Raw genomic sequence first — 15,073 nt, 5'->3', positions numbered from 1 at the left:
TTTATAATCCTGTGATGTCTGCAATTTGTTGCTGGAAGCCATAATAGGAACTCTGCTTCGAATTTATGGCCACAAATTTAGGTTATAAACAAGATAATTGGTTAGAAACAAGCTAAGTTTTAACTTTTAAAGCATACTCTTTAACCCCATAGAAATTAATTAAAACATCATAAATTGTGAAATTAATACCATTTCTTGGGTTTACCCTCTACCCTAATGTTACCGGGAACAGAGAAAATATCATTTATATCAAACATGTAATATTATCAGATTTTTAATAGGAGTCCAAAGACATGCGCCTCTTTGGGGTACTAAACACAAAACTGGAGCTGTTTTACGTTAGCGTTGTAATTTATTAACAAATTTGGGAATTTTGACGAACGTCTTCTACTAACAATAGACAGTAGTGTAGTAGAGCGATATCTCGAATTTCATATACGAATAATGTAGAACTTTTCACCTGCATGTTGAAAAGTCGAAGTTCAGACGTATTTATATATTTGTATTATTTACACTGTTATTAACTACCCACGGTGCTCATTTGCGTTAGGTTTGGTAAATATCTCTTTATAATATCTTATTTCATTTCGTTACTACCTCATTTCAATCTCTCCTCTGATAAATCGAAAAATCTTTGCTAATGTAAATTGTATATCAAGAAATACTGCGCAAGATTCTGGCTTTTCTATCCACCTCCATGGATTAATCTTTGATCAAACAATAAAGATTTAGTAATTGAATTGATAAAATTTGTATTGTATCGCTTGTATTACGATAACCTAATTTAAAGTGTGTTTAAGCCTTGACAATCTTTAAATGAACGAGCTTTAATAATGCTTATCTACGCAAACAATACAAAGTTAGAAGCGCGTCACTCCATCAAGAGTTTGATGAACCCTACCACAGATAAGATTATCAAAAGCTCATTAAACAGATTGCATCTCCCGTATTATCTATAGCACCATAGATAATTTAATAACGTTACAAGTGTTAAGAAACCTGGTCGGATATATGTTGATTTAAATATTTATTTATGTTTCAATGTATGGTGTGTTTATTATGTATGTATCAAATCATATTATGCTATTGTTATTACTAACAAATATTATAATTTAGAACAGATAAGTAGTTTAATTATATAGATATTCTAAGATCTATAAAACTAATACATAATATTAGTTTTGTTATCTTAGGAAAACAAGATTTGAAGTTTATACTTTTTAATTAATTATTGACTAAAGTCACGGTCAAATCATTTATTTCAATGAAAAAGGAGTTTGAAAATCAAAATTACAACTTAAAATTATTTAAAAAAATTACTCCAGTTGAAAACTACAAAATGTAGTTTAATATGGAGAAGAATGGGCCACAACTCCATAATTACTCTTTTAATATAGACTTTATGCATTGATTTGATTATTATATTATGTGAAGACGTACATACATGGTGCTTATTTACAAATATTGCAATTATAGATTTTACAGTATTTTTAAGAAAATAAATGATTAACATCTTGAAATTGTATTCCTATTGAACAAAAGTCAGCAGTTTTATATCAGATGCAGCAAGATTCGTTCTAGAAATTTTCATAGCAAAAAACCAGCAAATTACCGACCGTCTCTGGCATTACAACGTACAATCTATCAAAGTAATCTTCAATATAATATTTTTCCCTTTTTCTGGAATTCCTAGCGCGTGCCACATTTTTTGCACGCGTCAATTTTCACGGATTTAGGTCGATCTAGGTATTATGGTTTGAAACTAGAAAATAATGTTAGTCACGCCTATTGTTGTATTATGATTCTGGTATTTGCATGCAATTTGCACAAAGAAAAATACATGGAATACCTCATGTAATATGATTTTGTAGAAACATATAATTTGTAATATGATTTATATAATTATATATTACTTGAATGACGTTTTACATGTTAAAATTGTATATAGGTCCTTAGAAAAATTGTCTTTATTCAACGTAGACCGTAGCGTACCGTAATATCGCTGACAATAACCTCGTATGTCTTCGTATAATGATTTGTTCGACTTTTTATGGATTGGAACCCAAAGCTATTACGCGATGTCGATGGCCGACCAAACTTTTTGTCTTACTTGTAATTACGGGCATGTAAAATGGAGCGTATTCATCAACCTCGAACTACGTTGGAATTTCCGACACTTTTTCTCGTTACCCGTAGTTAGCTAATGATATTTGAAATAAGAACACGTTTAATATAACAATGCAGTTCTAAAGCAAATAGGTTTTATATTTATGATGAGAACGTACGATTTGTATTAACGGCCAGCAATGCCACAGAATATATTAAGAAAGTTTACAGTTTATAGTTGTCAATAAACAGATGCAGCAAATTGGGCAGCTCTTCGTTGACGTTTGTTTTGGGCATGAAACATTACACTGCGCAAACCATGTCTATGTGACATGGTTTATTATTTCATTTCATCACTTATTTCGTGGAGATTATATCTTTAAATGTAGAACAAGAAAGTAAAAGTTACACTTGTCGAAATGTGAAGTTACAAAAAGATAAGATTAGACTAAACTTCCGCAGAGCGTGATATAAGTCATAAAGTTGAACAAATAATTTAAGGAGATAAATTTATATAAGCTTTGAGTTTTGTGATTTTTAAAATTTGTCATATCGCCAAATCTATATAAAAACGTTTATACCATCAAAGTAAATAATGGAAAAACTTCTTCAATTTAAAATAATAATAATAATCCATGTCGCTACAACGCTTTATAGGAGGCCTCAGATGGCATCTTTATATTTATTGATTTAGGAGCAAGTGGGTGATGAGACTTCTGTCGATTTGGGTCCACACGATACATCTTTACAGCACGAGCTTGTTAATTGTGCACATAGAAATATCTGGGTTTGAACTCAGAAACTCGGTATTGAGAGTTTGAAAACCAAGCTTTTTTAATGTGCTTTCAAATAATTTGGTTTACGCGAGTACCTACTACAAATTAATAAATACAAATTAGTTAGTTACAAAACTAGACTTTTTAGGAATTAGTGAGAGTTGCTTACCGCGAATGTTTTTATTAATATATAATGTACTAGCGGCCCGTCTCGGCTTCACATAGGTGGATTTTTTTTTAAATTTTGGTAATAGTGATATGTTCTTTAATATTGTGGAACATTTTTTTGTTATATCATCAATCGTTTTCGCAGCGCATGCGACGAAGGATATTTTATAGGCTTTTTTACACCTAACGTAACATTATTGAAGTTTAAGTAGGGATCCTTATTTTCTTCTTTAAATTAAAATAATGCCTAAGTGATGATGTAGCATTAAACTGATGAAATAATTTTTTAAATCGGTCCAGTACTTTTTGTAGCAATTCGTTACAAAGATATTACAAATCTTTCCTCTTTATAATATTAGTATAGATTACCATTCTGTAAGGGACTAATCTATAAGATTCAAATTTATTCAACATAAGAAATCAACATCTAAAAAACCGAATAACCAGTCAAACATCAAAATAAAGCGTCTTTGGTACAAAAGTCACGTCATCGGCCGACCCTAACTTAGTGTCATCATTATTATTTGAAAGAACTTTAAACTCTCCTGTTATTAAGATAAGGTTTAAATTGGTATACCATGTGCGTAAATGAGACCTACCGTTATAAGATACGAATGAAACATATTGTTTAGAGTGACCACTGTTTACCTAACACTTAACCGTACAGTATAAAGGAAAGCTATGACCTCTGTGGTGATTTATGGCCGTCTAATAAATAATATATGTCAAGTTAAAATGTATTTTTAACAATTAAATATTTTAAAGTAAAAGCGAATAGTAGTAAAATTTTAGCGTAAATATTTGAGATAATTATGTATATAAAACTGAGTTCTACTGCCGTATGTTTGATGCGATTCAATAATTTTATATTACACCTTCGTGAGCGGTGAGCCGTGGTTAACATGAAATGCTGAAAAATAAATATTTGGGAATCGCCTATAAATATAAAAGGAGACTTTAACAACGCGTCAACCTCCTAGGTCCTCTTGGAAACTTTGCTGTCGTTAATTTCCCATAAAATCCCTCCTCCTTATGCGACAAGATACACAAAATTGTTTCATGTGCCTTGTACAAACTCGAATTAGCTGTTGATATTTTCCACCTCATCAAAAAAGATGTGAAGTATTTGAAGATTATGATATTGTTAAAGTTGTAATTTGAAATATTGAGTATTATTAATTGTCTCAAATGTTAAATTTCAGTTAACATTCGTTTTTTTATAATTTATTTTTGTACACACTTGTTTTCTTTTTCACAGATATTTTTTATCTATGTAATCTGTTTTGGCTTTCTGGGTTGTCTTAGTGTTATGTTTTATATTATGTTAGCTGTAAGATTACTTATATTTAAATAAATAAATAAAACATAGAACCGAGTCAGAAAATCTTTAATAGCTACTTATTTTTAACGATAACACAAAATGTATTCCATTGCGACATCACTTTTTATAAAAGACGACTCCAAAATTGAACGTTAAAATATATAACTGTCATTTATCATCCGATTTACGTAAGCCATAATCTCAAAGCACAAATTCTCGTTGAAAGATATCAAAAGCTGTCACATTTTTTATGGGATTTAAATTTCTATCGGTATAGCTGGATCGGTAAGTTGGAAGCTGTTGTAAAACTTATGTATTTGTTATTTATTAAACAATTATTATAGTAATAAAACAATTCGTGATTGTGGTGGATAAGAATACTCGTTGCCTAATAACTTATGTAACCTACTTTTATTATATGTATTTAAATTAAAATACGTTTAAAATAAATTGGAACAAAGGATAGACAGGTATCACTTTTTCCATGTCATTAAATTTGAACCTGTAGACATACATGCCTACTCATCGGCAAATAAGACAAAGGTTGTAAGCCGAGAGAAAAAGCCGGCGTAAAAAACTCTCGGTACTCTTTTAAGTAAGTCTCTTGCAGTAAGTATTGTTAGAAGTAGTATTAAGAATAAATATTGTTAATTACAACGACATTTGAAGGTTGTAAAGATTTTAAAAGTTAATTGGCACGACTTTCAATTACTTACTAACACTTGCGTTGTTTACACGTTCACATTAGTCGGCATATATTACGAAATACTCGTTTATATACTATTTTAATCTATTTTTTCATATAACTGATCTTTCAGATAGACATATACATATTATAAAGAAAGAAAACCCTAATACAATATACAAATACAAAACAAATTATTTAAAATGTAATAGTTATTAATTAAAAAAACAAAAACGCTGACACTGATTCAATCGTATAATATTACAATCTAAGAAAAGTATATATATCGTAGGTAACTACCATTTATATAAGCAATAATACATTGCTTCGTTTATTAAGTAGTACTATATATTTGTCCTTACCTGCACAGCACTGTTGAGGAAACAATTATTCAGTCCTGGCGCATTCCAGAGGCCCTTTGTCGTGTGAAATATTCCCGAATCTCTGGAATTGTCACGAGAGTGCTGAGGTCTCAGCTCTCCGTCGTGGATGTAGTGATCGTGCGCGGGCGCAGACATTGTTGTCGCCATATTTGTCTTCAGTCAGGATTTTTCCCTAGATTGATACATCATCTGGAAAGAGTATTGGGTAATTACAATAAACGGAAGATAGAGTAAACGATGAAGTTTTCGTATATGTATAACATTGTTTTTAGTGTTTAACCTATGTTAATTTTGGTTAAGTTGTTAAGGTTCGTTATTTATTAAAGTACCGAGTCGAGACGTACCGACCCGACTGTGCCTATCATGTATTGCATATCGCTACAGTCCACAAAACTATTTCTTCAAATGACTACTTTATAATTAATATTTATTTTAGAACGTAATTATATATTTTAATAATATTATGATGAAGTAGTAATAATTTTCTATAATGACATGACTCATAACTTATGTATGGAGCTACTATGAAAAATTCCTTTTGAGGCAAATTTGGACGCCATTAGGTATATGTGGCAGAATTTGTAGATTTACTATAGATTATACTATAATATTTATGTACTTCTTGCAAAAAAATAATTACTACGATAAATTCGAAACTATTATTATTCGAATATTATTATTGGCGCGTGCGTACTGTTACTTAAAAAATATATATGTTTTAATATGATTGTATATTAAATGAATTATGAACGTGATTGAAAATTGTGGAGAAATTCAGCAAAATTCAAAATCGTCTTGAATCATAAGACTCCGAATTAAAAACCTTCTGCCGTTTTAAAGTCGATTTAAATAGCATTTCACCATCTTAATTACAATTCCCGAATAAAACAAACAATGGGTATCTTGTTTCTCATACATTCGATTTTACGAAATGCAGCATTACTTAGTAATAATTGCGTAAAACAATTCCTTGTTTTAAACGCAGCTAATTATTAATTCATTGTTTAATTTCGAACATTGTTTTGAACAATCCATTGTTTACATTTTCTTTTCCGCAATATTTAAATTTGATTTTAATTTGTACTCTATTTACGAAGTTGTGAGTGAATACCGAATAAAATAATTTTGTACTAAGCCATTACAGGAAAATAAAGACACTTTTCTAACTACTATACAGGTAACGGCAGTATGTATTTCTTCAAACATTTTAATGTTTTTAAAGAAGCATTAAGTCATTTGTCGTCGTGTGAGAAGCTACGCGGAAGGCTCCAGCTGTGATTATAGTCTGTGCCCGCGCCCCTAACCTTTATAGTTGACAGTTGATGACATAATGATTAGGTACATTCTTTAATGTGATTTCTTACTTTTATGTCATAATAAATGTAGATTGCAACTGTCTTTTGTTACGCAAGTAGGTAAGGTTGTCGACTTTACAATGATATTAATTTTTTGAGTGCGATTTAAAATCAGTAGAGTAGTCGAGTTATTTATGTAACAAATTTACATTTCCAAGACCACAAAAAATTCACAGGCAGAAACATTGAGTTTTTGATGGTTTGAACCGTCTGTACTTCCAATAGTTAAACAATTTATTTTCTATTGTATTTGATTTAGGTATTAAAATGCAAAGAAAACCAAATTCCTTGTGCTGAAATTCGCAGCATATACAAGAGCTCACTTATAAGTGGTTTACAGAAAGAAAACTAGTCAAAATCAATTTATGAGATATATTGAGCCATCGTGTTTCAGCCAATTTATGTTTTAATAAATGTGCCAGTTATTTTATTATCTAGCCTCAAATATAATTTTGAGGTAAACCAGACATCGATTATTATGCGTCCGGTACATGTGTTAACTTCGGCGAAACGACTGTAAAATTATAAACCGTTCTATTTTAAACAATGATTTATTTCTGTGCAATACAGACCTATTTGCTAATTTATTGCCGGCTCTGAGATTTTCTGCTTAATTTGCAAGTCTGTGGTAATACTGAAACGTCTCGATTTTGAATAATTTATGCGATTTCGCAACATTATAACGCGATAATTCTTTGAAGTAGATTTCGTGTGTATCATTTATTATTTTATATATGTATAACGGGCAGGGGGCTGACTTGATCTTATGTTAAGTTCACATTGCGAGAGGGCTCGCAAGTGCATAGCCGGCCTATAAAAAATGATACACTCTTTGAGGACTTGAAGGTATATATAATAAAACAGTGTCTTAGTTTTTTTGTATGGTTATGTGTGTCTTTTGTTTGTAATAAATGTTATATCTGTCTGTCTGTCTTATCTTGAATGTCTCCGATGATGAGAAAGTCATATAGGATTCACTTTAAATACGTTGATAAAATTGAGCAGCGTTGAAACTTTATAAATATTACGAAATCGAACTATTTGAATCAGATTCGATGTTTGGTAATTTACCAAAAATCGAGGTTAATTCCTGGATATCACTTGCGTAAACCGAATTGCTTTGGCGTATTACAGACTATATAACGTCCAGTGTTTAAATGTTCTGTTCATACATTCATTCTTATCAATATTTAAGATTTATACTATACTAGCAGACTCGGCCAAGCGTTGCTGTGGCTAAGGTTGATGTTTGTTACTTAGTAGTAAACTATTCAAGGGAAACGGTAGGAGACCTTATGTGAAACGTTGGTACTCTTAACACAGCGCCATCTGTTAGAATTGTATCAAATAATAAACAAATAATTTGCAATAAAATAAAATTGCGACTATTATTAAAGATCTAAGCTATCCTATCTCTTAAGTTGGACCAGACAGCTCACGGTGTGCCAATTTAATTTAAAATCGGTTAAGTAGTTCAGGAGTCCATCGCGGACAAACATCGTGACCGGAGATTTATATATATTAAGATTAAGGTAGGTAATTGAAATTATCTAACGTAAAAACATTAATACACCCTTGTTTGAATAAAACAAGTAGTGGTGAGAATGTTAAAAAGAATGACACAGATGACGTCATATGTCAATGCATATTAATGACAACTTGAGAATTTCAATCACAATCTAACGAAGCACACAATCATTGCGTTTCGTCTTGTATTCTCACCCCCACGGTAAGTTTATTTGCCTAATTATTGATTACTAAACAGATAAAAATAAGGTAATGAGTTAAATACAAAGGCTAAATAGTTTGTTTGTTGTTACTTTGGAGGCTTTGTTCCTGGGGCAGCGGGATGCTTTAAATTAAATGCTAATTGCAATGAAACGAATGCTAAATGAATGTAATACAATTGTTGAAGGTAGTAGTTATACTCTCGAGGAGTAACTCCAACAATTGGAGGAAAATGTACTATTTTTATTGATATATACTACATTGTGACATTAACAAGTCATCACTATTTTTTTATTTGTTTTTGGTAAAATATCCAATCTATATCCAAACAATTACTAAGGAAGCTTTTAAGTCGCAAAAACAAAGAAACGATCTAGTGGTGATCTATTGAAAAACTGTTTCTTCACTACGCAGTGAGACTGTGGTAGCTCATACAGGAATGCAATGATTACGGAAGCAAATTAACGTATACAGATTTTTCTACATACGCTGTTTATATTTCTGTTAATGTTGTGTTAACATTTTTAAATCAGATTCAAACTTCTTCACCGTGTATTATTTATTGCATATAGGTAGATCTTTATTTCTTTTACTAGTAATGTTTCATTACAATAATTATTCTTTAACATTTAACATTCTTATTCGGAAATACACAACAAATGCCAATGTTTTTTTTTTATATTTCATAAGCGTTTAAGTAGTAGATTCCTTAATAATTAAACTATATAAATACTCGATATAGCTAAATCTAGCAGATGTTTTTTTTATATATTGCCTCAATGAGACATCATTGAAAATTACGATCTAAGTTAACTTAAGACGAATTAGAAATTTACTAAGAATTGTTTATATAAGTGTTCAATAATACTACTTAATAATATACTACTTAAAAATAATAATAATACTCTCTATTGAGGGGAAGATACTCTGGTCTTGTGTTTTTTCCTTACCATTTTAGCGCTTAAGAGTTACGTGCACTAACACTAATTCAAATGATTTTTCCCGATTCAATCTTCTCACAAGGCCGGTGGTGTCAAAAAGTTGAACCTTTGACGTGATGAAGCCTTTGTTTATTTAGTAGCAAATAAAATTTCTTTGACACTTTTGAAATTACTATATCTCTACGATGAAATATTAAGTTAAGGTGGCCAAATATAAAAAGACAACGCTTAAATATTTTTTTTAATTCCTATTTTTATCTAGTGAAAACAAAATCATAAAAATGCAATTTTAGAATCAATATACACCAGAATAGCATATAGTTATGTCTATGGGCAAGATATTTAACTAAGTCCAATGTATTTTTGACGTATAAGACATACATAGACTAGCGCAATGATTCGTTTCTAAATATTAGCAGTCCTTCTCGTATATGGACATCGTACGAAAAATCTCGTAATACATTTGATACAATGTATATAAAAGTTGTACCTGATATTATAATAAAATTCAACTACCATAAGTGGAGTAAAATTAGTACGTGAATTCTTTAGAGTAATAAGTGATAATAATTGTAATCAACTATAATCGGGCGACCGCAGACCGCATTCTTTTGTTAGACACGCTCACTTTTCAATGTGGAAAAAATTATATGACATGGGTGGCCATTTTGAAATTAATTTTAAAAATTCAAAGTGCAGTAATAAAAATAATGTTCTTTTTTAAATCTGTGGTAGATACTAATTAAGTATATGTGGCGCAAATAGTTCAGCGTTTTCACTCTTATTTTATAGAATCTATGTAGTAGTATATATCCTTGAATACAATTTTAGTAGACTTTAATAATTGGGATGCAGACGGAGGCAAAAACAAAGAATTAGGCGGCTTGTGAATTTCAGATGTCTCAATTTAATAGTACATAAATAAACAACAGCAAGAAAAGCAAAATGTACTAGAATTTGACTCCCTTGTAAGAGTTCAATCCAGTGTTTTAAAATATCGTGTCAGACTGGTGTTCTCAACTGAACTTTAAGATACCCTATTCGATTGAGATGATATATTTTTTGGGACCTACCCATTTCTTAGAACGGCTTAAGTGGGGCTTTTGAATAATAAAAAAGTCAAGTATCCATTAGTAATAAATAATTTTAAGACGATAAACTTAAAAGCTTTCTCATAACGGTTCAAGTGGAGCTTAAAGTTCAAGGCGATGATGTGCACCGGAAAAAATATGTATTTATATTGTGGACTCTTTAGACCCTTACATGAACAATATGTAAAATCAAATCGAAATAATAACAATGATAAGGTAAATCTAATTCCATGGTGGTAAATCAAAGAATAGTATTGTATACAAAACTGGTCTAAATATAGAAGACATTCCAGTGGCTTACAGTGGATACTCGGAAAAAATATTTTTTCAATACCAAATCAAGTTGTGTGCACCTATAAATACGCCAACTAGAAGCCTGACATTTTTGGTATATCGTACAGAATTACAATGTACGTAAGATTACAATGTACTTATGTTATAATTTAAAAGGCCATCAACGCACTTGCGAGCCTTCTGGCAATGAGTGTTCATGGGCGGCGGTATTTCTTAGCATCAAGTGAAGCTCCTTTCCGTTTGCCTTCCTTACATAATTTTTTTTTAAAGAAACATACATGCTTTTTCTAGACGGATACTATTCGAAATATGTCAAATGACTAACATTAGACTTTACAGTTTTCTGTTATTTCATTTACGGAAGGTATTGACAAGCTTTATTAAGTTTTTTGCTGTATATCCGTCGGCCATCGGTTCTATCAGTTTGCCGCATCGATTCAACGTCAATTAATATAGCTGTAAGTGCAAACCACATATTCACATTCCTAAAGATTTTATTACTGAATTAAATATTTTATTCGACTAGGTCTTTATTTAAGCCTATTGATTAGAGGATACAGAAAATCATATCTCCATACCCAAACCATTTATTACTATTTTAATAAGTGTACGTATTCTGGGTCAAATTTAAATAATCTAACGAATTTCTATTCTGTTTTGATTTGACATAATATAACAAAAGCATTAATTATAGATTTGATATGGCGGTTTACCAAACTGATCGACCTTTCAAGTAAAAGACTCATCGTCCTCAAAACTATACGCTGTCATAAGAGATGCGCTGGACAGACCAATGGAAACAGAACGTCCGCTCCACATATTTCCTTTCTGACCACGACACTCAGTCAGCTACCGATTACAGAGAGAAATAGTCATAGTATATAATACCTATATAAAACCAAATTAAAATTAAAACCTAATAATAATTGCATATACAGTTAGCGTTAGTTTTAAAGAATCAATTTGACCTCTCAAATGCGGCACAATAATGTGCATAGCTCAATGCATGAGTCATGTTATTGTAAACCAATCAACAATAGCTTATATTTATATATATATTAATATTATATATAATATGCACGTGCGTACAGACACAACTCACGAGAGTGAACACACATAAAACCAGTACGTGACACAAAAGGAGCAAAACCGGAGGCTGCGCGTGCGCCGACCCGTGGCACGAGTTAAATCAGCGCGGCACGAATTTTATTGGGTATTAAAATCTGGTTCGGCTGGCATTGTATTAGAATCAATCATTAGTATGGGTTATATGGCTAGTGATAACTATGAAAATTCTGAATATTATTACTTACACTAACAAGATATTTTAATATATCTGAAGATAATTTAAATGTATCACAGTGTTTTACATTATAACTAATTAATAGTAAGTAGTTTCTTACCCATTCTTCTCCACACGAAACTACCTTTTGGAAGGGGCAACTAGAATCATCTTTATATTTTATTTAACATTCAAAACTGCCATTTTAGTTGGTCTAATTGGAATAAATGATTTGATATTGATATATTGAACAAATACGAAATAAAATGCAAGTTACTGACTTATTATACTATTAGAAGTTTAAGACAGTAAAAGCCTTTTTCTGCTTTGGATCCATTCAAAACTTCATGATATTATGTACGTATATTACGTACGTATTCATATTATTACTAAATATCTAACGTAATAAATAATGACTGTACGGGTGTTTGCAATTTAATCAAGCGTTGTTCGAACAAAGGGCCGGCGTCATGATCAATTCGGGCCAAACCAGTTACACTCTTTGAAACATCAAGCAGAAAACTAAAGAGACTACGATGTTATCAATTAGCTTTATATGCACGTATTAAAACCAAACCTTTAGAAGTTTCACGATCGTTGAATTGGTTTCTTGTAAGACTACTAAATAGGAAAACATAATATACCTCTCTTTATATCTTTTATTTAAAATTTTCTCTTTGATTACTGCTGTGTTGTGTATTTATGTGTGTGTGTTTTGTTTGTAATAAATAATATGTCTCTGTCTATGTCTTATTCGTTTTACTAGTCTTGGAAGGAGAGTCCATGGGTGGCAGAATCACTTGACATAGTTTAAAAGGCTTTCTCATTACAAAATTATATTTTTTTGCATGAGAAATTTAATATTATAATACTAACGAGATGCACTTCGCCATCAGACTGCCTAATTTTAGTCTTCTTTGATGTGTATCTTTAACGCCATTTTAAATTGATTTACACGCCAATATTTCGAATATAAGAGTTAATTTATTAAAGTGAATATGAGGCTGTTCACTTGCCTCTGTCTAAAAAAAACAGTTTTAAATGGCGTGACTGGACATCCGAAGATATAAAGCCATTATGTTTAATGCAGTGACAATGTAACATTATGAGGAATCATCCGTCAATGACAGGGTTACAAAGATTGGTGAGCAGTGACTAGAATAATGAGTATGTCGGAGACTGCAACTCGTCAAATTTAATGATGTTGCAAATTTGTACGGCTTTGTGCTCAAATTCTTACCAAAGAGTTTGACTTAACTTGCTCTATAGCCTATAACAGCTGTCAAATGGGTTTTTGATGGGTTAATATTAGGCTGAGGACAAACCATGGTTACCTTAACTCGCTATACAAAATATGACACTAAGGTGCTCAACTGGGGCAGTATAAAAGCGAGTCTTGGCGTATCTACGAATTCTTATAACAATTCAAAATATAATTACGTATGTTTTACGACAAAACATCTGCCTTTTAAATAACACTTTGTTAACAATATAAATAGCAAACCATACAGTTTGTGACACACAATTATAATCCGAGACAACTTGAAAGGTGCTATATTTTCCTCGCAATATGAATAAAAAATTACCACCTGAACGCGCACGTGTTGACTTCACCTGTTTCTATAAATTCTCCCTAATCGTCCATAAATACACTTCGTATATGCACTTGTACTACATCATAATGCATGCAGTAGTAAAAATAAATCATAATACTGAGCGGTTTTGGTCAATTATTTCACTGTTATGGCTAACTCTTTGTGTACAATGTATTTTATACTAGAAAAAATATTTTATGTATGTCAGTACTAATTATACTTGATCTTTTAAGCAACAGAAAATAAAAAATGCATAATATTTAATCATTACAAACGAAGATAACATAAAATAATTAAGCGGACCTATATATAGGACTATTTCTCAAGTGTTTTTTTACTTCCATTCACGTGTTGCGAGACCTTTTCAAGTCCATAGGGCATAGAGTATAAAAAACAAATGGAATGCATGCACAGGCTAGCAATATGCGAATTCCGCTGTCCAGAATTTTTTAATGTTTCCTACAGCTTATTGAGTAAAAAACGCTGTTAATCGGAGATGTACGTAAAGGCTTTACTAATTGAATTGGTCAAACTTCAGTTTCTAATTAGAGAATAACACCGATTACGTAATATTCTGATAAGGTCAATCACCGGTACAATTACACGAAATTATATAGTAAGAAAATTTAAATTTGAAATAATCGGATACTTTAATGATTTTGTTTAAAAAAAATATAGAATTTGCCTTTAGAAATTTTGTAACGATCTGAAAAAATCTTTTAAAAAATCTGCTTTTTTTCAGATTTTTTTAACTAAACATAAAATAGACTTAATAAACTGAATTCTAACAAAATTACAATCTCTCTATAGTATTATATAATTAATAACAAAAACTAAATGTTACCTTAATAGTATTCAAAGACAATTTATTTATAATACTATTTTTCGCTAAGTACTTCTACTTCATGTAAAACGCGTTGAGAAAACCAATCGCTTTATCATTTGAAACACAGAGGCGGTTTATGTAGCCTGATAACTTATCAAAAATACATATACTTGAGAAGAAAATAGATTTCAAATTATTGTAGATAAAGTAAGAGCAAAAATTCAAATTAATAGTTTTACCTTAATATGCTCCAAAAAAGTTCAACATAAAGAGCCTTATTCTCTCCCAACAAAAGAACTACACTTCTCAGCTATTGTTTTAATTTAAACGTAGCACCAAATCCATTTAACACGAGAATAACGCAAATAATTTTAACTTCAAACTTGTATTGATCAAATAAATCATATAAAACACCAAACTTCCACTTTCAAAACTATAACGTTCTTTTTTCAAATCTCCCGCGTTATAACTTCCTCGCGGGCATCGACTCGAGAAACGCGCGTCCGTACCCAAGGAAAGCCG

At 31.0% G+C, this 15,073-nt stretch overlaps 1 protein-coding gene across 1 annotated transcript in view; it reads right to left on the bottom strand.

The window, feature by feature from the left end:
- The window catches only part of LOC110995186, a 66,549-nt gene extending 51,482 nt beyond the window's left edge, over window positions 1-15,067 (bottom strand). Inside the window, exons 1-2 of the mRNA XM_022262234.2 lie at window positions 14,791-15,067; window positions 5,419-5,628 (exon numbers count right to left, since the gene is read on the bottom strand). Of these exons, the coding sequence (XP_022117926.2) occupies window positions 5,419-5,586 (168 nt within the window). The 5' untranslated portion in view covers window positions 5,587-5,628; window positions 14,791-15,067. The remainder of the gene's footprint in view (window positions 1-5,418; window positions 5,629-14,790) is intronic.
- Window positions 15,068-15,073: the final 6 nt, after the last annotated feature.

This window comes from Pieris rapae, chromosome 2, assembly GCF_905147795.1.
Source record: "Pieris rapae chromosome 2, ilPieRapa1.1, whole genome shotgun sequence".
In the NCBI taxonomy this organism is placed as follows: domain Eukaryota; kingdom Metazoa; phylum Arthropoda; class Insecta; order Lepidoptera; family Pieridae; genus Pieris; species Pieris rapae.
The sequence above is the reverse complement of the archived record's forward strand: the minus strand, read 5'-3'. Positions and strand labels throughout refer to the sequence as shown.